A 25,484-nucleotide genomic window follows, 5' to 3' on the forward strand; every position below is an offset into this window, starting at 1 on the left:
CCAAAACTAGGCACTGCAGCATCCAGCTTAATCTGCCATAGGAGAACAATGAACACAAAAATATGTCAGATGTTAGTAAAATAGGCAGATACATTTCAAATGTGTGCAGCGATAGGTATCAGTAGAGAAAATGCTGTTTTAATAGACTGTTCTCTGACTATGTGAACATTAAAGGAAAACAGTAATAATAGTTGCTTTTGTAGGGGACTTTGAGGTGGACAGAATGGATTGATCTGATTTTTCCAGGCAAGGGAGCTGAAGATCATAGATTAAAGACCTGATTTTTCTTCTCATTGGAGACAAAAGAAACTGTATAGGCAGCATTTCTGTTAGTAAAATAGTAACAACTCTATTCAAAGCACATGCTAACTGGCAGTCACAGAGCTACAGAGGCTCAGTGACAGGAATGGAGCTGCCCAGTTTGAATTCCCTGGAATTTATTTCTCTTGTACCCCAGCCTTGGTCTCAGAGCTTTGGGATCCATTCTGTCCAAAGAATATATATTTTTATATGTGATGTATTTACATTTCTGCGGTACTGCTGCTGCAGTATGTGCTCAGGAGAAATCTTCAAACTCACACAGCGCTGATGGAAATCATGTTAAAAATTCAAAGGCAGCATCTCTTACCTTCACCTTGACCATTGTAACTGCTTGGAATGGTAAATTCTTTGACCCATGCTGGAAAAAGGCAAGGGAAGGAGTCAAAGGGGGATGTTTTATCATGTCGGGTGGACATTCCTGTTATAGCACTCTCTGGATGACAGTTATAAAACTTACGTCCTGGAGAGGCATTGAAATTTGCTGCGATCTAGTTTTAATCATTTTGAACTCCCTTGAGATGAGGTTAGGAGACTTCTGCCACTAGATGTAATTGCTCATTCGTTATTAGTTGGCAGGTGCACTGTAATTATTAAGAATTGGATTCAATCTTTAATTCTGACAGTCTGAAGCTGGCTGAGACCACTCGCTTTGGGACAAGCAAGAGAAGCATCCACGAGAGAAGGCAGAGTGGGTGACACGTAGCCTGTGAGGTGTATTAGAACTAGAGTTGGGAATATTTTTGTTCCATACATAATCCTGAAGAATGTGACTTTTCATGTGACAAAGATTTCTGATGTCAGCCTTGAAAAAAGAAGAAGAAAACAGAGAACTAGAAATCCAGCAGAGATAAATCTAACAAAAGTGCCACGTGGAGCTTAGATCCCCAAAAGTTGTTTCATCAAATGCTCTAACACAGGGACTAAAAATTGTATTCTGCTCCTAATAAGACAGAAAAAGTTTGATGTTATTGGGAACCAAAACTAAATTCCAAACTTGTAAGACAGCCAGGGCACTATGAAGGTGCTATGCACACCTTCCAGGTCTGGAGAGCAGCAGTTCTGGGAAGACTGCTCTTAATGACCCACTTTTCAGTTCATACTTTACTTCTGATTCTGATAGACAAAGTCAACTTGCATTGTTAGAGATTTCCCAGCCAACACATCTGCAGTTGGAAGAGCAGAGAAAACACAGCTTCATAGGACAGCACCTCCTTCATGGCCCCAGCAAAACAGCCAGTGGTTTACCAGGGTCCCTTTCCCACCCTACCAGAGTGCCGTCTCTGTTCCTCCAGACGAGGATCTGAGCCCTTGAAGCAGCAGCATCTCGCATGAAAGCAATTTCAGCAGATCTGCTTACAGCAAATTGTATCTAGAAGTGGGATAAACATAATGTAGTAATGGGCTGGAAATTGAAATTACCTGTGATAAAGAAAAGCTTTTGAAAGTGCAAAATCTGCTGCATTTGAGTAATATTGTGTTGTATTTTTGTGTCTTCTCTGGTGATACGCTTTTCTTACAGGAACTAAAGGAGTGCACTGGCCATGTGTTTGTAGACTCTGTGCCCGAGTTCTGTTTGCCAGAGGTGAGTTTGTTCAAAGCCGTCCTGAAAAGTCTGCCTCCATTCAATCATGTGGAAGAACTTGCTAAGTAATTATTATCAGATTCATGCTAATGTATTACTACTCAGTAAATAATACTACAAAAACCTCTGTGTTGTTAAGGTGCCTCTAGTATCTATGACACTGGAAAGAGGATGGAAACAGCCCCTTTCAACAATGGGTTGGGTAGATCTGGAAGGTCTCCTTGAGCAGATCGATATCTCACAGAAGAATAAGACTCGACTGTCCCTTTTTATGGGCCTTCCAAAGACAATATAACTGAGCTGGACTCGATTATGACAGGATACATGTGCTGATGTAGATAAGGGCAGTGAATGAAGACAAGGAAAGCTGCTTGTCTCTAACCACAGATGCATGACCTGCCTGGTGGAGCTCCCCTGGGGAGCCGACCGTGTGGTTAAACCACTGTTTGATTCTGCTGGGCTGCAGTCAGATGTGCTGCTCTGCCGGCGGCAAATTTAGGTTACAAAGTTTTGCTGCCTTGTTAGCTATTCATCACTGCCTCTTTGAGGGAAGAACTGTACCTTCACATCCACTGACATAACTGCAAGTGGCTGCTTCTCAAGCTGTTTTTTTCAAGAATACCTGGGTTTAAAAAAAAAAAAAGAATGCAAGACTATTGAAAATGTTTGAATTAACTGGGCTTACCTGACTGATCGGATTAACCGTGTGTGTAGGAGAGCTGAAGAACTAAAATGCTGAGCAGTGGTGGGGGTGAATGATGGGGAATAGTCTGGGAATAGTATCCTCTTTCCTCAGCTGTGATAACATCGGTTCTTTCATTTCATGTTGGGATGTTTTCTCTGTTTTTCAAAGACAGAGACGATTGCTTTTGGGCAGCGATTTTTTTTTTCCTTTCTGCCTGACCTTGTTGACAGGAAGTACAAAACACTCCTGGAAGGTTGTTGTCATGTTGCTGGGGTTCTGGCAATAGTGTTTCTGTCAGTTGATTCCATAAAACTCACCTCTTGCAGCTTCTGACTCTAGTCATCTTGATTCTTCAAAGCAAGTTGGCAGCTCTGGTATTGTTTTGGCGAGTGATATCAACACTTGCTTGTTTTCCCCAACAGGAATGGATATAATCCAATCACCAAAAAAAAGCCCTAATAATTCTGGGTTCTTGTGTGCTTTCTGGATACTGTGCTGTGGAAGGGAGGGATGTAGGAAGCATCTGTAAGCCTAGAAAGTGCCGTTATGTCCCAGATCTTGGGAAGAATGGAATTTATGTTCTGGATTCCCTTTGGAATTGAGGCCATGCACCGGAATGATCATCTGCTGCGGTTTAGGGTGTTTCAGCTAGGCTTTCTGGTTACTTTGTTGGGTTGGAAAATACCCACATGTGTAGCTCTAAATATGACTGATGGGGAGTTGCCACTTCATTATGTTTCTGTCGTCACTGAATCTAACTAACTCTGTTTTCCAGCAGTCCGTGTTACAACTAGAAGACAGCAACCAACTGTGCATGTCACCATTGCAGGGACTTTAAAAATGGCCTCTCACATGCTTTGGTTCCCAAAGTTCCAACAGATGCCAAGTCTCCTCTGCAAGCATGAGGAACAGATCTGCTAGTGATACACAGCTCGCATCTCTCGCTTCACAGGCTCCCCTGTCTGGGGGAGAGTTCAGATGTCACGGCAGAGTAGAAAAGTTGCTGGTGTTTGGCAGCACAGTATAAGAAGGAGCTTGTGTGAAAGAGGCTTCGTCTTTTTCTTTGTCTCCTTCCACGCCACTTCTTTTGAAGAAACTAGTCTGCAAAAGCAGTTAGTTTGAGAATCACAGTATCACTTCCAGGAACACCATTGCCAAAGGAAGCCAAGTTTTGAATGTAATCCAGAAGCCACAAGGTGATAAAAGGCTGTCTCAGCAGCAGAGTACACTTCCACATGTCAGAGTGCAGGGTGCAGCCCTCTCTTTGCTTGGCAACCTTCTGGTCTCTCTCACTTCATGTTCACGAAACCTTTTTAAACCTCTTCAGTTCATAGGAACCTTTAGTGAGATTGCCGCGAGTCCCAGGGAAGATTTTACTTTGTTTTGGTTTTGACACCCTTTTCATCCTATTTGTAAATGCTTCTAGGATGCTGAGATGTGGGATGCTTAAGCTTGGAAAGTGGTAGTCTGGATGCTCCTGATGGCTCACTGGGCTGGGATTCAGCTCAGGGCTGAGCCCTGAATTTGATTCTGATTCTGAGTCCCCATTTGATTCCGTATGGTCTGAACAGAGCTGAAAACCAAGCCATGAAGCACCAGCTTGGTAGGAGCAGGTGTCAGCAGACTCTTTGATCCCGCGTAGTGAGTGTATTTCTGCCTGGCAAGCTTAGTAGATAAAAGGGTGCCCTGTCATGAATCCGAGGATGGTGTTTCACCTACTGTACTCAGCTTGGAGATCATGCCTCCAACATTAGCTGTGATCATGGATTGAAACCATGAACGCTTAGCTGTGAGTTAAGCAGCTTGTCACCAGAGCACTGTGTCAGCCCTCTGAAAAGCCGAGTGACCTACTTTCTTGCCTTTTTTATTCAAATTGCTGGACCAAGCCTTGTAATCAGATAATATGTGCTTGATGAGTGTTGAATTCCATTAGCTGCTCTATAATAACTGAGTTAGAGGTCATATATCTTGTAAATTTCTGACTTGACACCATTTGTGTTATAGCATTACCAGTAAATATTTCTAATTAAAATTCCTTTAACAATGTGTGAAATCTTCTTTCATTCTCTGAGCTGCTGTCTTAACTGTCACATCAAAACAAATTGGACCCACCCGTCTGTTTTGTTGTATCCTATGAATGAACTTAATCTCCTGCTGTAGAAAATGTGAATGATAAAGATGCCAAGCATTTAGTTTGGGAAAATATGAGAATTATTTTAAGCACATGAATAAATACAATCTACGTTCATCTCTCTCACTGACCTGGGGTATGGTACCATGCGTCACATAAAAAATAGGAGACACCCTGCTAAATGGCTACTACAGAAGTTTTGGTGTCTGTGTAGTGTTCCTCCCTAAGGAAGCGCGCACATCAGTTCTTTGATACAAGTGTAATCATCATGCCTCTCTTAACGGCAGCCATTTCATTACATGAAAGACAGAGAAACCTAGTACACAGTTTCCTTTTCAGATTTGAGAAGGAAATCTTTTTAGGGGAGTTCTTAAATAAGTATTGTTAATTTAAAGGAAACATTAATCTCTGCAACAGCTGAGACATGTCCCCCCCCCCCATTTCTTTTTGTAAACCGATTACATTCCTGCAGTATAAAGTTTTAAGAAAAAAAAAGAACAATAAGTTTTTCTGACGTTGCTTAAACTGCATGAAAGGGTTACATGTTGCTAATCTCTTTCCTCTGTTTTCAGACTGAGCTGCTTGACCTCTCCACAGTAGATGTAATCTTGATCTCCAACTATCACTGCATGATGGCATTGCCCTATATCACAGAGTACACGGGATTCACTGGAACAGTCTATGCCACCGAGCCCACTGTTCAAATTGGCAGGTAAAAACCCCTTAATATTCTCTACTCCTCTTTCATCACTGCTAAGGAAAAGGTGCAAAGGACAATATGGGTAAAGGAGTGGTGTCTAATGTTCCAAAGAGGCTCTTAGGCAGTAGCTGAACGTCAGCCAAGTCCTTAGTGCTGCAAATGTGTTAACTCAATGTTTCCCAACCTCTGGAACCATCTGCCTTCAACATTTACAGCAGATGCTTTGTGTTGGTCCACGCAGTAGATGTGGGATGGCAGATCTTGAGTGGCCTGAGACACCTTGAGCAGCAATTACCGTATAGTCAACTTCAAACCTTCAAAAACCATGAATCAGAGATCTCTCCTGCTCTTCTCTGCTCCCCTTAAACAGAAGAGGAATCACCAATCTTTTCAACAATAAATGACTTTAAGATTTTTGCCTTGTAGTTTTTCAGCATTTGAAATTCATATAACCACATTTTGCTCCACACCATGGAAGGGAATTTAAGCTGGCTGCATCTCAGATGACAGTTGAGATACATAAGCTCTGAAATCCAAGGAGAAGCACTAAGAAAAACAGCAGAAATATGAGATTTGAAGTAGAAAATGTAAGGCCTGACAGTGCAGTCAAAAACTTAATAGTTGGTCACCAAATCCGGTAGTCTTTTCTTACAAAGTTGTCTGTTGATTGGAGAAATCAATACCAAAGGCTGCAGGTTTGGCCCTCGATGAAGTCTAACTGGACTTGTGCTGGGTGTATCTCTCGTGCAGAAAAGCAGCCATGTTCAATAATTAGAAAGCAGATTAGGCCATGGTATCTGAACTACTCTGTAAGCACTTCAGGGCAGGAATCTCTCTCTATTAGAGGTCCTGTGCAAACTTTCCACGCCAGAGTAATTCTCCCTTTGTGTAAAAACAAACAGAAACTGAAGGCCCTTGTCGGAGAAAAGAATGGTATAAATATGAACTGGTAGTAGACCTCTGGGGTATTGCTCGCCCATAGCTGAAGATAAAAAGCATAGTCTTGTTGGAGAGTATACCGGTGTGGTTCTCCCTACCCCAAGTAATGCCAGATGCCATTTTTCTGCAGTTCCATCTGTCGCTTCCTACCTTCAAGGGAAAGCATGCATACGATTACAAATGCTGTTTAATTTGGGGCAGTGAAATCTACAGTGCCAGTTTTTAATGCCTGACGTATTTTTCCGTCTCAAGTGCTGTATTGTGCATTTGTACATGAGGAGAGTTCACACTGACAATGTGCTTGGCTTCTTTAAGTGATAAAGAGGCATCATCTAACGAGATTTCATCATATATTTTGTCTCATTCCATATGACAAGCAGTCAGTAATGAAGAAATCATCTTGCGCAGCAGGAGAGAGATTTGGGAGTTCCTCTTGTCCTGCCACTTTCCAAATAACTCATAACCCAGTGGGCCAGATCCTGTGCTGTCGCAACCAGGCAGACAGAATCAGACTAGCTTGAGCTTGGAACACTCCGATGGTGGAGAAATGGGGATAGTACTGCTGAGCAGTAATTGCTGCGATGCCTCTGTGGGAAGAACCCCTCTTTAAAACTGCCTAATAGTGTTACAATTTGTGTGATATTTTGGAAACATTTGGGGCGAAGTTCTCTCCTCTGTGAAAGGCTGCCATGCTAATTTAGTTATGATGTCTTTTCAGACTTCTCATGGAAGAACTGGTGAATTCCATTGAACGTGTGCCAAAGGCTCAGTCTGCCTCCATGTGGAAGAACAAGGAGGTACAGAGGTAAGGAGCAAGCCACCGGGAAAGGGCTGGCTCTCCTAAAACTCTAACCGACGTTTAGAATTCACTGTAATGATGGGTCAGCTGCCACCATTTGAGATTTGCTGTTACCATTAAGCAGAAAAAAAAGCCTAAGAGGTTTAAAGCTGTGACTCCTTGGGTCGGTTCTTTCTTTAATTGTTTGCAGATTGTTGGTCTTCCAAACAACCACACAAGTTTGGTTCTTGGAGGGAGACTTGGTAACACAAAAGTCTCCCCTGATCTCCTCTCACATAGTTCAGCTCCACGATGGTAGATAAAAACAGCAGATTTTTGTATTGACATCATTAAAAGTTGTTGAAATTAGCAAGCGATTTAAACTTGATTATATTGTGTTGGAATAATTCTAATTTTAAATTATATTTACATTCATGTTTGCTGAAATGCTAAGAAAGTCAAGACACAACTGTTGGAAGTCACTGGTGACCAACCACAGAGCAGTGCTACCTTTCTTCCCAGGGCCGCAGCCTCTTTTATACTTGGATGACAGAGGTGGTTTTTTGCTTTCTTTCAAAGCTTAGCAACAAATTGAAATTAGAATAAAAAAGGTTAGTTAGAAACTCCGTGTCCATTATTTCATCTATACGTAAAAACAAGGTGCTCAAAATTGAGTTCTTCTAAACTTTTGAAAGCTTTGAAATCTAAAAATTTTCCATACAGTTTATAATTGCAGATAATGTTTGCTTTCAAAATAAAAACAACTTTAGGTGCACAACATGTTCTACGCAGGAGACAGTTTAGTTTTTAGCACATATTAAAGATAAGGCTGGTTAATTAGAAAGTTATTTTTAAAAGCTACTTTGTGCATTTTAAATTGATCTCCCATTTTCTATTCCTCATTATTGACGTGGCTTGATTTAAAAGTTTACTAAAAATGATTTATTTCATACATTATAAAAGTAGTCTTGACATTTCCCAATATCACAAAGCAAAGAAATTAAAAATCCAAATTAACATATGTTTATCTATGTATTGTACTCCCCTGCTGAGCACAGGAGTAGTCTTATCTCAGCACTGTAACTCTCACTCTTCTGAAGAAGGCAAGTAAAACACAGATGTAAAGCAAAAGTAAAGACAATACAGTTGATCAGGATTGTGTGCTGGTTGATATATACTCTCATCAGAATAGTGATTTTTTTTTAAATTTTGGAGTCCGCTGGCCTGACCAGAACCATTCGCGAAGCTCGCAGTGATGTGAAGAGAGGACTGGAGCCATTATTCTCGTCACACTACTGCATGTGTTTTGTATGCATGAGCATGTATATCTTGGAGCTCATTTAATGTCACTTTCCTAGTGGTCGTATTTTAGAAAAAGTGCTGTCTAGCACTTTGTGTGCTGTTGACTATTCCGGAGGCGAACACAGAGATGTGATCTTTGTTCTGATTCAACTGCTATAAAAGGCTAGAGTCTTCTTGTTAGAGCGGTGTTTAAAATGTGCTTTTCTGTCTTATATTGCTTGGGAAGTATCGTAACATTGACACTTCCTCCTTGGTGCTGTCATGTAGCTGTTGTGGGGTACCAAGGGAGGTAGGAGGAAGGTATAAGAGCCCACCTCTGAGGATAGACAGGACCAACCCTTCTGTCGCACTTACAAGACCTCTGTAGAGCACAGAGAACCGCCACAATTTCGTGTGTTGTTGGGAACCTTCATCAGATGGCAGGTCCCTCAACTTTCTCAAGGAAAATGCACGCCTTGCCCAAACATGAGATAGAGCAAAGAAATGCTCTGCTAGTGGGGAGAGCAAAACAGAACTAGTAGCCCTGCAGCTATTTAGTAACACAAGTCTGCGTAGCCTAAACTCTGCCTGGAGGCTGGTACGAACCAGTGTTGTCTGTGAGCTGGAAGAGGGGGACAAATCTAAACTCCTTTTCCAACTGTGCCCGCCTATGCTCTGAGTTCCCCCCTTCAGCTCCCTATGCTTCTGTAAAATGGAGCTCCTTTCCACCATAGAGGGTATACGGGGACTTAATTAATGTTTGCAAAGTGTTTTGAGATTCCTGGTGACAAGTGTCATGCAAGCGTGAATGGAACTGATTATTACAGCATGTGAGCAAACATCTACTGATCCACAAATTAACACCTGGCTAATAGCACATGCAGGGTTGGACTGACATCCGTTATTTAAGAAAACGTGATCCTTGGTGAATTTTTTTTTAATACATGGCTGTTGCTAGAACAGAATACTTATTACTTCTGAGCCTAACTTTAATTTTTCAGGCTGATCAATCACCATTACTGCTTTACAGTTCAGCTAGTTCTACTCTGAATAGTTAGTATAAAACACAAAGTATTATCATCTTCATTAGATAAAGCATTGAAGCATTTTAAATGCAAATACTGTATAAAATATAAGAAGTTCATTATAGTGGCTTACGTTTTTCCATTATCAAATCCAGTCTGAACTAATTGCTTAGCAAGTTTTATTACCATTGGTTTTTATTTTAAATGAGCAATCTCATGGAAGCTGTATAGATGCTCAACCAGGATGTCTTTCACGCTGATTAGGATTCAGGGGGCTAACGAGGAAGTTTGCCTTCTGGAAGACACTTTGCCAACTACCTGTTTGATATTTCTTATGTCTTGTCTGAACAAGCTGTTTCCTGAGAGTCGTGGACAAGAGAGGCCAGGATGCTGATCTAGTTCCGTACTGCCATCCTCCTCTCCCTTCACACAAGAACGTGTTATGTCATACATTACATGTTATCCTTTGTATTGAACAGGAGGGGCTGTCTCTGTGCAGATGCCCAGTTAAGAACACAAGCCTCTGAGTTTCTTAAGCATAAATTTTGTATACTAACCACTGGACCATGCTGCTTCGCGATACCTTCCTGTTTGTGGCTGTAGGTTGGTCGTCCTGACATCTGCCCACATAAATCTGGTTGTTACGAGGTGATCCATAATAGGATGTTGCTGTAGTGTTAGTAGATTCACTCCAGACTTTAAAATATCCTCTAGTAACTTTCTTTACAAATTTTAAAAGTGTGAGTGACTGGCTGGGGCACATCTGAGGAACCAGCAGTCTTCATTGTCTCTGTGTGACACTCGGCAAAGAATGAACCCACTGGACACTGGTGCCACTGGTCTCGGTTAGGGATCAGAGTATACAGTGTAGCCACAGCGTAAAGGCTAATAGAAACTTACTTCAAACACCAAGGACAATTCCCCACTTTTCTCCATTACCTGGAGATATATTCTGCGCTTCCCAGAAGAGAAGTTCCTGAAAGCATCCAACACTAAATGCTTCTTATGGTAGGTTAAAGGCTTTTACAGGCAATTTGCTTCAGTGCAATGGTGGACAACTATCCACATTGTTTGGCCTTTGTTGCTTATGACTTCCCAAAAAAGACCTTGAACGCTTTGTTTGTTTCCTTAAGCGCAGTATGCTTTCAGACAGCATGTGCTGGAATTACAGTTATCGCACTAGACCTGTACAGCCGTTTTGGCAATAGCTGGCCTTAATCCTTTCTTCAGTATCTTAAATTATGGAGGAGTTCACTGACCTAGTAGATATAACAATAAATTAAATTCCTTTAAACAAATTGATCAAAGAAACTTGACCAATTTCCATAAATCTTTGGAAATTGGTTTGAATTAGCCTTTGATTTAGCATTGGTTTAATATAAAAAAAAAAAACCCTATTCTTCTTAGGCATTTGGCAGCTGTGCTGCTTCCTGCCTCAGTTCATGTTGCTAAGGAAGATTTATTTCCCAGAAGTTAGGCATCTCTCTTACAGGCTGTGACATTACAGTTCACTTCTTCCCTTGACAACGCTGTCCAGCTAACTTGCAATGTCTGTGGAGAGCAGAATGGATGGATTTTACTTTGGTGTAAAACATCTTAAATACTTCCGTGTAGGGGATTTCAAAGAGCTCTGCAGCGTCAGCTAATGTATCCTTGCCAGTACACTCTGACGGAAAGCGGGGTGTCTGAGTTGAAGGCAAAGAAGCGTAAATGCAGGGGCATGTGCTCTTGCAAGACACTGGTGACAAAAATGAGAGCAGAGCCAGCCTTTGTCCATGGTCTGGTTCCTGTATTCTAATCACAAGATTGTGGCTTACTTCTGTTTTCAAATTCTTAGGATATGCAAAAGAGACGCTTATCCAAGAACCCAGTCATCTCTACCAATTCCAGTGGTGCGTTTCATGTTGACATGTCAGATCAGCCAACGTGTTTCATCAGTGGTGAAAATACCACGGGAGTTGCTATAACACCTTCATCACAGCTACGTCTTCGATGAAAGGGCTGAATAGGAACAACAACAAAGAGCTGAAGGGGAGGAGTCTTTGGGGTGAGGCAGAATGGGCAGCGTGGTTCAGCTCCTCAACAGGCAGAAAGTCTTGCTCCTCACTTTGAAGCACCAGGCATATTTAAAATAAAAAGAAAAAAGAGAAAAATCTAAGACCTGGAGAATATAAATGGGAGTAAAAGGAAGTTCTGAAAATGCCCGCACCCCGTTGATCTTTGCAGATTGCTGCCTGCCCCTCTGAAGGACGCAGTGGAGGTGTCTATGTGGAGGAAGTGCTACACCATGCCAGAAGTGAATGCTGCGCTCAGTAAGATCCAGCTGGTGGGGTATTCTCAGAAAATTGTGAGTACCTGTAAATTGTCCTGTCCTCAGGTCAACAGTCTCAACTTGTTGTTTCCCAGCTTTTCTCTGGAAATGCTCTTCCTTTTCTATTTTCCCCTGTGTAAGATCTAGTTACCCTCGCCTAGGAAAGCAAGACAAGATATATTGCATGTCCCTCAGTCCACCTCCCAGGAAGGGTTCTTGTTTGATGAAATCAGGGAGTATCCATTTGTTTCTCCTCTTCCTCGGGGAGGCCAATTTTAAGGCAGCGTACCTGCAAATTTGGAGTTGATGGCTGGCCCACTGAGAGCTGGGAGGATGTACCAAATGAATGTATCCTCGCTGTCTGTAAGCCACATCCCCTTCTGAGTTACCGTATCTCACTTCTGGGAGTCTTTTGAGTGCTTTAGCCTCCACTTTCTTTTAGACAGCAAATTAGGGATTGTAAACAAAACCTAATGGTTCGACCTGAACTTCAAACACTCCTTTCCCAGGGTTCCCAGCTAACATTTGTTGTCTGTAGCGCTGTTGACTATAGTCCAGTGTTACTTTCTAGAATAAACTGACCCAACGGTTCCATAGTCTGCAGATACACCCTTATGGCTTGTAGGCAGCATGTGGGCCATGATGATACCTTCTATTGTTGCTCAGGGCCCTAAGAAATAAAAAGGCTGATTAAAGTAAGTTGTGTACCCAAAGCTCTTTATTTGCTCCCTTTTCTTAAGCCACTGAAGTTTTGAGACTAGTGTTAATGAGTAAGACAGTTTGGGACAGTAACTAGTGGTGCTGTGTACTGAATTTGGTGGATTTAGGTTTGTGTGATGCTGCATTACAGCTGGTGAAGGAAGACCGCAAGCCACCACTAACGTGGCTGCTGACATAAGTTAACAGCTGCAGCTTTGTCTAGCGACTGGACAGGTTGAGGGCTTTTGGACTGCCTCAGTATCCATGGGTCGTTACTGTTCATTTTCGACTATGCTCACAGTGTGGATGTATCTCATCTAATTTTAGATCTGTGCATCCGAGCCAATCATTCTTTTAGTTACTGGGAAAAGAGAGACATTTCTAGAGCATATTTTATCTCTTCCCAAAGCAAATTTTTAAAATAACCAGACCTAATGAGTCAGTTAACCCAAAACGTGGCAGCGTCAAGAATGGTTTGTGGTCCACTTTTCACGTCTGTGTATCAGCAGAATCTAGAGCGTTGGTTTACACACTCTGAGCGATAGAGACCCTGTTTTGTTTTGCAAAGGTTCCAAATATGTATTGGGATACTAGAAAAATCATTAGTATTGCATGAATCAGATGCTTGTTCTATTATTCAGTAACCAGAAAGCAGATCGCATTAGTGAGGTACACATGGAGGCTTATTTTCCTTTCTCAAAACAAGTATAACACGTTACTGTGTACAGATAAAGCAATACACTTTCTAAAGGAGACAACTGTCAGGTTGCTGATGCTCAGAGCTGAAGCTGAAATTCGGGTTGAGTTCGCAGGGTGGTGTTTCTAATCACCAGTAGAGAGCACTTAGAAAGACATAAAGTTAGAAAGTGAGTGAGTCTGAAGTTAAGTTTATGTTTTCCACAGCAAAATGTGTAACCCAAACAGAGTTTTATACCAGCACAGAACTACTTCTCCTTCCTTCTCTCCTGCTGGCCAATATCAATAAAATTTGCCTAAGGGAGTATAGCGTCTTCAAAGATGTAAAGTGCCTACAAGCTTCTTCAGTACAGCCAAGGCAGGCAGAGGATCACGACCGAGTTGAGTCCTCCATTTAGAGTTATGGTTCACTGTGAACTCAGTTAGATGCCATAGAATTCCCATGGAAGAGAGACTTTATGAAGGCCCTACCTCAGGAAAAGCTTTTCGCAGAGCATCTCTCCTGTTAGACATGGGTAAATAAAAACAGCAGACATAAAGCTCAGGAAACTAACTTCATAAGGGCTTTGAATAACAGAACTACTTTAAAAATTGATATCACTGGTGATAAAATTACCTGTTTTGACTTCTCTTGAGGGCTCGCTCAAGTTCATGTCTCTTGCTGTGTGTTCCAGGAGCTGTTTGGTGCTGTGCAGGTCACCCCTCTCAGCTCAGGCTACGCTCTTGGAAGTTCCAATTGGATTATCCAGTCACACTATGAAAAGGTTTCCTACGTTTCAGGATCTTCTCTACTTACAACACACCCTCAGGTACAGCCTCTGACTTTTGTTAGTCTTCTATGGGGGGAAGTGCCTTTGCTGAAAAAAAATAGAGGGGCTTATTCCAGCTTGGGATCAGGTGTAATACAGAGGCTGTACTAAGGTACCGCTGTTAGCAATTGGCTGGACTTAACGGGCATTGAGAAGACATACTAGCCTGGTAAGTGGACAGGTAGCAACAATTACTAGGGAAAGACAACTAAAATTCTTTGTTATCGGTTATTGATGTTAACTTACTCACCAGCTGGGAAATTCTCCTTCACTTTAAATAGGGAATTTTCAACAGAGTTAAACAATAGAGCATTAGTGACTTTTTTTAAAATCCATATTTCACCGTAGAGTCTTTACAGACAGTTCACAGACTGCTTCTATATCACTTCTGAAACATCCTTCCTTGGGAGAAATGATAGCTAACTGGCTGCCAACTTTTCCACCCTGCTCTGCTAAGGGCAAAGTCTTTATAGTGCTGTAGATGTAATTTCCAGTAAATTAATTCTCTCTAGATCCATAAATTCTTAGTGTGAAGAATGGCTTGAAGTTTGCAGTGCTGCGTGCTTCAGAAGTTGTCAAAATAGTTAAAAGCAATATTAGCAGGAGGTATTTAAAAATAATTTAGAAAATGTGTCAGGCTCATGATCAGTAAGTGGTGTCCCCCAAGGTGAGCATCTTCTAAAGAGCTTTGCTTCTGAGCATCCTTCATTTAAAAGCTTGATCTCAGGAGCTGAACAACTACGATAGATAAACCACCCTTAATAGTATGGCTGTATTTGGCTGTATGAAATGCATCAGAGTCTCTAAATCCCTTTTTCTCATCAGCCTCATACTGGCCTGGGTTGTGCTCTTTCGTCGCCTTCTAGTGAAGGAGCAGCAGCAGTATTTGACAATATATGAATGGGATGTTTTTGTGAGGAGAAGCTTGGCACACTGTAAGAAGTAGTTTGGTAACTGAGACTGTTTTCTCTTCATTTACATGAAATGGTGATTCAGTTTATCAAGTTAGATTTTCCAGAGGTGAACATTTCTCTGGAAACTTCTGTTGAAGTCCTTGTTTTTAAGGAAATTACCTCCCAATGGCAGGGAATGGTGCGTGAATGAACTGCCTGGTAAGAGCACAGCCCGTGCAGGAGATCTGCACTCACTCACTGCAACCTGCAGGAGAAGCGGTCGCAGTTAGATAGGGCAGTTTCAGCTTCAGTGCAGGAAGATGTCCTGCAAGCCCACCTGAAACCCAGGGACCCGCTCTGTTTGCTAACACGAGATGAAAGCTGCACTTTTACTCTGCTGACAGTGTTGCTTGTCCCACGTGCTCTCCCAGAGTCTCATTGTTTAGCATACAATCCATTGCACTTCGCATTATTTTATACTAACGCATAGTTTGAAGGAATAGCTTCCCAGGTAGTTGAAATTGCATTCAGTTTGCCCTTTTCTTGTTATTTACCACATCACAAATGTCACCAGATATCATCTGCATATCAGATGTCATCATTGTCTTATATTTGCTTCCAGATGGTTGTTGAAGACAATGCGTATTTTTGTCCCTGTGAACACCAGTACAAGCTCCTACAATATGGAGATTCACAGAATCACAGAATGATAGGGGTTGGAAGGGACCTCTGGAGATCATCTAGTCCAACCCCCCACCAGTCATTCTGAAATGACTGGTGGTTTTTGTGAGCTGCCAACCAGCTCTTCATCTGTTTGATGTTTGACAGGCATTATGTAATGATAACAATATCTTGAGTGGCACAGAGTCAAAACTGTGTTCAACAAATCAGCACTTCTTCATCGGAGTGAAAAGTTGTTTGTCTGACCTGTTTCTCCATAGAATCATGGTGAGCAATCATAATGAAATTCCTGTCTTTTAACGTGGTATGAAAACAGTCACTGCGTTTTGTTTTAAAAATTATATCCAGTTAATCAGCATGTATTTTAAGTAAATACATATCCAGAGCTTTTTGAATAATAGTAAAACCTTAGCACTTTTTCAGTCTTCTGGAACTTCCCCTGTAATTAGTAAAAACGGGCAGCCGTTGACCAGGCTCTCATCAGCCTTTTGTTTGTTTAGGGTGGTAAGACACACATTATTTGGACATACAAATGGAAAAATGCTTCTTCCTCTTACATCTTGTCTAATATACACAGTAATAGCCTGGAAAGCATTTCCCTCTCTCAAGATGCAAACAGGATAAGGTTCATCTCACCTAACCGAAACTGGGCCCCCACCCAATCCTTCCCTGCTCCTCCCTTCTGCCAGCACTGGGGTTTGGGTGCTGACATGGTGGAGATGGCAGCGCGGGTGGGAATTAGCAGTCGTGGGAAGAGAGTGAGATTGTTCTTTGACATAAATTATGACTTAAAGTTTTCTTGAAATTTTAAGTTACAGCTAGGTTACGTCTAAAATCAGCAGAGCGTTATGGTACATCTATATTAATCGCTATTAACATCCATCTCTATTAACAACAGATAGAAAGTGAGCCAGTTAGCTTAACCTGGACATGGCCCCGGTACAGGTTAGCTGAAGCTGGGTGCAGCGAATGCTGGCTCTTGGGTTGATCTTGGATGCAGCAGCAGGAATATCCTGTGAAATCCTCAGCGGGTCTGTCGGAAGCACAAGTGAAGGGTTCAGCAAGACCGTATTCATAGCTGCTGAAAATAACTGAAGAGCTTTAAAGGGCTGGTTGGAGAGTTTGGTCTGGCACCATTAGTTGTTCCTTGTGCTTCTGTCTTCTGGCAGATGGTTTCTATTGAAAATCTTGCCTCACCCTCTACTGAGGCTAGAATTGACACTGTTGCCACTGAAGTGGAGAACAGGAGTTGACAGCACAGGTTCAGACATGTCACTAAAAGCCTTTTAAGGCATATTCTTTACATTAACCCACAAAAATCAATGCAAGCCCTCTCAGTGCAATAGCAGCTGAAATTATGCGTATCTAATACGGTATAATCATTATGTACATTATCACAGGCAGATTCGATATTATTTTTTATTGCATTATTGGCATTTCATTTTCACAGACACGCTATGGAGAGTCAAAGATTGCAATAAATCTCATGTACCAGGTCAGGTCCTAGAAGGTGGTACACAGTGTAAACTTCTGTCAAAGCTGATATGAAATTCCCTTGTATGTTTAATGGAGCGAGGTCTTTCTCAACTGCTGAAGAATGGCACTAAGGGACTCTAAGCAAGGGAATCAACTGTACAGTGGTCTTCTAAGTTCGGTATAGGAAATCTCTTTATCAGTCTCTTCAGGTAGAAATCTTTCCTGGTTGGTGAGACAGCAGAGGGTCTTCTGAGAATAAATAACCGTGAAATACGTGGCTGCAGTTGCCCACCTTCACTTGAACAGTAGCTGTGGGAAGTGCAGCCCAGCCCAGGGCGAGACTAAAAGTTAACTTTTCACCATCACTGTCTGCGCTGCATCTGCAGAGAGAAGTGGATTTTGCCTTTTCAAGATTGGATTATGCTAAATTTTGAGTATCAAGAATATATATTTAGTATCAGGTCACACTTAAGTATAATTTCTGAATATCCACTCTCTACTTGCTAATAGAGAGAAGTGGGTATGCATTTTCATTCTGCGTTAATAAAATGCCAGTATAAAACATGTCAAATGATTGACCTCAATGGAAAAAGCGTAAGCCTTTATGCACAGTCGAGGCAGAAGCCATGTTTCCTTTAATATTAGACTGCCTGCCAGTGGTGGAGTTGCCACACTATTTCCTTGGACCGTTTAATTGTCAGTCCCTCTGCTACATCTGTGAGCCACAGGATAGACTGTGCAGATGTAAACTCTTCTGCCCCCCAGGAAACAGAGAAGGCGTGGATAGATGCTTGTGATAGCTACCTTCAGCACTTTAACCACATAATCTAGGATTGTACCTATGGCTGTAGGTCGTCAGTACAACATGCACTGTAGACCCAGCGGATCAGAGGTCGTAGCCCGGTGAAGGCATTTATTTCACTTTGACATAGCTTAGCTCCTAGCACAGGCTTCAGAGGAGGGTGCTGGAGGAGGTCACAGTGCTAATCTGAATCACTAGGGGAGACTGGTAAACCAAGTCATGCTCTATTATTTTAGCTCTAGGGTTGCATTGGGAGCACTACTTTTTTGGGGGTGGGGTTTGGTGGTTTTTTGTGCGGTTGAATCTATGACTCTTCACCTGTTTTCAGGCTTTTAAGGAAATACTTGTCTGTTTGCCCTAGTATTACAACTACATTTAAGAAACTTAATATGTAAGCGATGATTTCTTAGATAAATAAACACATATTAAGGAGCCTAAACTGATTTATCTTTTCTACCAGCAGTAGCCATTTACCATTTCACGAGAACAGACTCCTGAAAAGACCTGTGCAAACAATCTGAAACAAGTATTTGAAAGTCATGGTTGTAATACTGCAGGCAGAAGAGCAGACTTCACAGTAAGGGAGAGCCTAGTTTGACATTCAGATTCATACACAAAATTGAGAGCTTCATTCCCAAAGTCCTTTGCTGATCTCACCTCTTCCAAAGAAAATCCACTGAAAGGTTGAGGAAAATGGTACCTGTCCCCTGTAGACAGTGAGCCCTGAAAATCAAAGCTGACACCTTGAATTGCAAAGGAAAGGGAGTTGGAAACTAGTGCAGCCAGAGATAGGAATGCAAGTGTTAAACCCTTCCTGACTGCACTGCCACATCCTCGGCAAATTATTGTCTTTTCAGTGTTCAGCTCCTAAGGCCATGAAATGATTAGTCTGTGGAGACTACTTTGAGATGGATCCGATTACAGTTCCGTTGTTTGTTTTGGGCTGTAGAATGCAGGTAAACAGTTGTATGTGTTTTTATTAACTCCAGTTGCATTTCCACAGATGGAGGGATGTTAGGTTTAAAGTGTTCCATGTGTTCCCCTTCTTGGTCACTGCATCTATTAGTATTTGCAGTCCTCTTGGTACAGAGCAGAGAAACCTCTGTTATAAGTCTCACGTTACTCATTTGATTTCACTGTGCTCTGTTTCAGCCCATGGACCAGGCATCTCTTAAAAACAGCGATGTTCTCATCCTGACGGGTCTTACACAAATCCCTACTGCTAACCCAGATGGCATGGTAGGAGAGTTCTGCAGCAACTTGGGTAGGTCGTTGAAAGACAACTATTTTATCATCTTATTCATTGCTTTGGGTGGGAAATAATTCTGAGATTCCTGGAATTGAGTAAGTTGTCCAGCTATAGCTTCTGGCATAAAACTAGCTGTTTAGATTTTACGATGTGCTCCTGATGTCATTAATACAGTAAGTGCTTGGAGAGACACAAGTTGTACCTAAAATGTTTTGGAATGGAACAGGTATAATGAGATTTAATCATCTGCTGCTCTTGGTTTGCTAAGTATGTTGCTTAGCTGCCAACAGACTACGTGTTGCCTAGGTTTTGGATATTGTTCCCAGCTGTAATATTACTATTTCCTTCCTGTATATCAGCCAGTGTAAGATCTTTACATGCTTTTTTATGACTTTCAGTTTTGAAAACAAGCACATCTGCTTCCCTTCTTACACCTGATTTTTAAATATATCAAAAGCAAACAGCACAATCTCTGTTTAAAAAAAATATATCAAGATATATTTATAGACCCCAGAAATATAAAACCTAATCAGACGCTTTCACAGCTGGAAAAGCTGATAATTGCAAAGCTGTGATATCAGTGTGAATGGCAGCATTTTCCAGCCTGTTTGGAATGTCACATCCAGTGCTGTTCTCTCTGCCCTTCCCCCACCTCAGTTCCTCTCGCCCTTCTGTCATCAAACCACTTTCTCATGTCTGTCCTGATGTATATTGCCTGTTCTTTTATCAGAGATCTTCTTCCCTTTATTTTAAAATAACTATTTTTTACTGAGAAGACTAAAAAGCCTGTGATAGGAGGATTGTTACAAGGTTATCAGAAGACATTAGAAGTCTAAATCAGGGAATCCTCACTGTAAGCAAGTGTTCCGGTCCCCATTACACACCTGGGAGAAACTTGAGCCGTGGTATTTTGGTGGCTTACCCAAGGTTGCAGAATAAGGCTGAGAACAGAACTGAAGTGCAAATTCGTAGTCTCAGTTTTCACATGTACCCTTGGAGAAGAAAAAACCACAGTACTTTGGGTTATTCCCCATTTTAAAATCCTCGTGCATATTCACAGATGCTGAATACCTATGTGCTGTCTCACAGTCCCAGTATGAGACTGCCATGGTAGTGGAAGGCAAATAATGCAAGGGATGTGGTAGATTCCTCCATCACCCACCATCCCTAAATCAAAATCAGATATCCCTGTTCAGGACATGTTTCAGTTCAAACAGGAGTCACAGGTCCTGTTCTGGGATGTACAAGGTAAAATTATATGGGTTTGGGTTTTGTTTGTACGAAAAGAGAAGTTACAGCATCCAGATGGTTCCTTGTGGTGGAAATACCTATTAATAGAGTGTGATTTTGTATTTTATAAGAATGATAATCATGGGTTATGCCAAAGATCCTCTCTGCCAACATCCTGTCTCCAACATAGGCCATGAGCAGATGCCTAGAGAAGAGTACAAGAACACGGCGAGATTATATGATACTTTTCCCCCATAAACTTATAGCCTTCAAGTATTTTTGTTTCAGGAATTTCCTGAATGAGGCATGGCTTTTGTGTAGTTAGTAATGTTCCGTGGATTTCTCCTCCAGGAACTTGTTCAACCTCCCCTTGAAGCTGTGTTAATTCTTAACACGTGCGACTTCCTTTCCTGAGTGATGCATGTGTTTGTATGTGTGTGTGCGTATTACAGCCTGTGTTTTCATTGTTTTTAAGCATTGTTAATTTTATTACCCTATGAGCTGTCGCAGATAAGCTTTGGTGACCTTGTTGTACTAGATCCAGATGTGCTGCCCTTCTCTGTCCCCCTGACAGATGGTAGCATGATCACATCATCTTACCTTAAACCACCAAGGAAGCGAGTCTGAGCTGAAATGTTAGATTTTGTACTGGAGAGGCTGAGGAGCGGTACCTGTTGCCCTGCTGCCAACCCTGCTGCAAACGTGCTCTAGCAAGCACCTCGGTGGTCACTGGTGTCTCGAACTGCAACAGCTGTATGCCGAGTAAACAGCAACGAGACTGCTGTTAATTACAATGCTTTTAAAAATTATACAGAGTCTTAGAGACGTAGCTTGGGCCAAAGCAAAATCCAAAAGATGAACGCGTGTAAATAAATGTGTTACATATGTAGGTACAGGTGGGTGTTTATCTGCACAAGTTGTTCTGGTTTATGGAAACATTCTGAACTATTTTGAGGGTTGTACAGAAGGTCTTCAAGCCAGAATGAGACAAACTCAGAGAAATCAGAAAATTATTAAAGACCAAAGGAAGATATATGCTTAAAATAATGCCATTGTAGGAATGTGGAATTTGAGTGGTATTTGCCAAAAAACCAGCCACCTGAAGAAATTAAATAATTCTATAAATGATGCAGTGGTAGGGCTGTCTTTTCCATGACACCAGCAGCATTTACACATCTACCCAACATCAGGAGAAGAAAATGGTGAATCAGTTTTCTTTCAAATGAGCAAAAAAGTCCCAAAAGCAATAGGTTACTGGGAAAAGCGATACAGTAGGTAAGCTGAGCACAACAGTTTTCATATGTTTTTCCCATTTCCAAAATGTTCTGGGCACTTCACAAGAAGCTGAGAATACACTAGGTAAAAACTCAAAAGCAGACACTGGGAACGTAGCACAAATGTGTGTCATGACGTAACGGCATGTTTGTGAGTAAGCGTTGTGAAGCACAGAACTGGAAGGTGAAAATTTCACCTTGATCTCCGTTTTCATCCCAGCATGTAGAATTGTAGACACGGATTCTCATTATCCCCCAGTCACATGCATGATTTCCTCTCCGCCTTGTATGTGCAGCACTGACACCATGCTTTGTCACGTCTCCAAGTTGCTCTCAGTTTAGCCCAAACCCCTTTTTTCTGTGCTCAGCACTGCAGCACCAGCACTCTGCAGCTTGAGAAAAGCAATTGCGTTTTTACATTGCCTTGGGCATCATCAGCAAAATTGCCAGACTGTCTGTAGAGACATTTGGTGATATTTTGTGTGTGTGTGTGTGTGGTTGTGCCTCTGTGTATGTGTGCGTGTGTTTATAGAGAGCAGAAAAGAGCACAGTTTGCTTTTCAGGTGCCAACTTGACCTTGTGGTGGCAGCTGTTCGAAAAGCAAGTATCTCATTGTGAGTTGTAAATTGAACAACTTGTTATGGAGCTACTGAAGGAGACTAAATTTGAAATGCCAAGATTATTATACAACTTTTATCAAGAGAGTGCATCCATCAGTCACAGAGATAAATTGGGCTTTAAACAGCTTTCAAATATACGTGTCCTCTTACTGACAACTATAGAAAGTTGCTGTAGTGGTGCAGATTGGACCTGCTGCTTGCATGGAAAGCAAGATGCTTGTGATGGTTTTCATCCTGTTTTACTGAAGCTGGGAGGTAATTCTTATCCCTTAATGGAACCACTTAAGAGCACCCTCAAGAAGTTGTGCCCAGCTGTGCTGACCACAGCACATACAAATAAACTTGCACCAAGGAACTGAGTAAGTGTATTCTAAACTAAAAAGCTGCCACACAGAGCTTTGTCAGTCATGGGATAGCTGTGCGTGTTGCTGTCCTTTTTTGTCCTGGGCCAGTTTCCAAGGTGTGTCACTGTGCCACCAGGAACGTGAGGTTGAAGGGCCAGCAACCCTGGGTCCATGGCCTAAGTGGGTAGGTCAGCTGACTGGAAGAGTGCTCCACTCCCTGGACTGTGAGATTACATTAATTATTGATAACCAGCTCTGTAGTTTGTCTGGGGACAGAAGCTCAAGTTGGTGTCTGCTACAAGACCTTACCCTCCATTATTTTCTCTGTGCCCCCAGGAATCTTGAACTTCTGGTTGTTTTCAACAGAAGGGTCTTGACGTTCCCATAGCGAACCAATGGCTGCAGGGAAGGGAGAACCCTGAATTCAAACTCTAAGGCTTAGGAATGAAACTCACATTTTTCATGGCCTGGACAAATACTTTAACGGCCCGTAATTAGATGAAAGCTCTTCCTCCTGCCTCTTCAAAGGCAGGAATGAGCCATTTGTCTTAACAGGGTGAAGCTGGCTGGTGCCTGAGGGAAAGAAGGAGCCCGTTTTGTGGAGACACACACCTTGGTGTTTCAGCCGGTATCTTTGTTCAGAGCAGAGACAGAGCTGCAGACGTACCCCTTTCCTGAGCATTTCCCTCTGATCGCTAATGCGCCCTGTACTCTGCATCCCCTGGTGCTGCCCCGCGCAGCATTCTGGCTGCGGTGGATGTAGGTACTTACCTTTCCTCTTGGCAGTATTTTTGGGTGCGTAACAAAGCGCTGCAAATTCTGGTCCTGGAGCCAGAGGCTTAACTTTCAGCCCCCAGATGCCTTCGAAAATATCATTCTTAATCTCCTCATTCCTCTCTTCACATCCTGTTTACAGATGGGATAGTTTAGACTTACCCATGTAAGAGGGATAACGTAAAACATTGCTGGGATGTTTTGTAATATTTAAGGTTCTAGACAAATGTAAGGTATTGCTCTTCATATTCACAAATATTTTGATGGTATAGTCTGTATGTGACCTGGATAAAACCTAGGCAATACATCCACTACATACATACACTGCATTTATATTATAACTCTGATACCAAAGGTGTCTTTGACTACCAGTTGTTGTTGAGAGCAGTGTGTAATAGGCACTGGCTGCTACAAGGAGTTAAGCACCTAAATGCATGTGAAAAATCCTACTACAGAGCGTGCATTTCCCTGAACTCCGTAAAACCTTTAAACATTTCAGCCATAAAAATCTTCCTTGAGCGTGTAGGTGGGGCAAAAAGGACCCTTAATGTGCTAAATCTGTACCCCATCAAAGCTTGTCAATAAATTGAAGTCAAGGAAGTGATTATGGTGGGATGTAATATATGCATTTTCAGGCTCTTTCACAGCTTTTTGTGTAATGCCTCGATGCATAATGTTACTGCTGCTGCACTGCAATTAACATCAGTAGGTGGTTTTACCCCACGACCACAGATGAAATCTAGTGAGGAAGCAATTGCTCAGTGAGCTGGACACAGTATTTACGCTTTCCCATAAGGTGCAGCACTTTTGTAATTCATTCTGCCAAAAGAACGAAATGTTAGCTCTGTACATGCTTTTGCTGTTGCACTCAGATCTGTCTTGAGTACAGAGTAAACCTGTTTTTCTTTTTTCTTTTCCTTGTTTCTCTCTAGTCCCATGCTGTCTACAATTCATAGAGGTTTTAAATCATTCTTATTATATTGAAAGGACAGAAATATTTAGAGCTTTTAAGGAGGAGAAACAGTCCCCCACCCCCTTCTAGCTTCGAGGGCTGTTTGAAATAACCATGTCCTCCAGCCATTCATCTAGAGCTCTGAAAACTGAGTACAGAACAGTTTACCATGTGTCGTGCTTTCAGCGGAGACCTGCGTACTCTCGTCCTTCCCCTCTGGTGGACAGCTAATAGATGGAGTAGGGTTTATCTTGATGGGAAGGTGTTTCACGTCACTCATTTATTCTCGAGTGCCAGTGCAAGACCGCCCTCTCGTGTCAGGAGTTTTGCGTGTGCTCAGTCTGTTATGTGCCCCCCCAGCTGATGAGCGTAATCGTTTGCTCCACTAAGCCTGGAGAAGGCAGTAAATAAATGTATTTAATAATCAGAAGTGTTCCTCCCAATGTATATACATAATGTGTTCTGCTAATTCATGTGATAGTTTCTGCCTATACCTTATGTAATATTTGGATTAAACAAATTCTATTAAAAAGTTTAAATGTAAACCCTGTTAATTGATTTTTACTTTCTCTCTTCCTTAGCTATGACTGTCCGGAATGGAGGAAATGTGCTGGTTCCCTGTTACCCCTCTGGAGTAATATACGATCTGCTAGAGTGCCTGTATCAATATATTGACTCTGCCGGACTCTCCAATGTCCCTTTTTATTTCATCTCACCTGTTGCCAACAGCTCCCTCGAGTTCTCCCAGATCTTTGCTGAATGGTAGGTGTTAAAGGGCTTCTTCACCAGCCTCGATTCACACACTCAGCTATGGTAAATAGATATATGCAGGTTATCTCTAACTGACATATTCTACTTGATTAGAATTGTGAACACGTTTCTTGAGTCACAAGGGTGTGCGTGCGTGTGTAAGTAGATGTTCTATAATTAGGGAAGCATTGCTTCCTATGGAACATACAAACTCAAATAATCTGTGCTTTTTGGTACTTGCAGTGATGATTAAATTACGTACCTGACTTCAGTGAATTTTAGGTGTGCCTGTTTGCACGTCTTATCCAGTGCCCCCAAAGAAAGCATGGTGTCCCTGCATAAACAGAATAGATTTTTCAGGCTTAATTTTGCTCAGCCAGCAGTTTATTTTCATGGCAAAAAAAGGCCAATGCATCCTGGGCTGCATTAGGCAGAGCGCTGCCAGCAGGTCAGGGAAGAGGATCCTTCTCTGCTCGGAACTG

At 41.9% G+C, this 25,484-nt stretch overlaps 1 protein-coding gene across 1 annotated transcript in view; it reads left to right on the top strand.

Annotated features, from left to right (window-relative positions):
• INTS9 (integrator complex subunit 9) overlaps positions 1-25,484 on the top strand; it is a 74,196-nt gene that overhangs the window by 9,728 nt on the left and 38,984 nt on the right. Inside the window, exons 4-10 of the mRNA XM_063330722.1 lie at positions 1,841-1,903; positions 5,292-5,431; positions 7,077-7,163; positions 11,669-11,789; positions 13,823-13,957; positions 18,962-19,073; positions 24,834-25,014. Of these exons, the coding sequence (XP_063186792.1) occupies positions 1,841-1,903; positions 5,292-5,431; positions 7,077-7,163; positions 11,669-11,789; positions 13,823-13,957; positions 18,962-19,073; positions 24,834-25,014 (839 nt within the window). The remainder of the gene's footprint in view (positions 1-1,840; positions 1,904-5,291; positions 5,432-7,076; positions 7,164-11,668; positions 11,790-13,822; positions 13,958-18,961; positions 19,074-24,833; positions 25,015-25,484) is intronic.

The sequence above is a fragment of the Chroicocephalus ridibundus genome, chromosome 3 (assembly GCF_963924245.1).
Source record: "Chroicocephalus ridibundus chromosome 3, bChrRid1.1, whole genome shotgun sequence".
NCBI classification, from domain to species: Eukaryota; Metazoa; Chordata; class Aves; order Charadriiformes; family Laridae; genus Chroicocephalus; species Chroicocephalus ridibundus.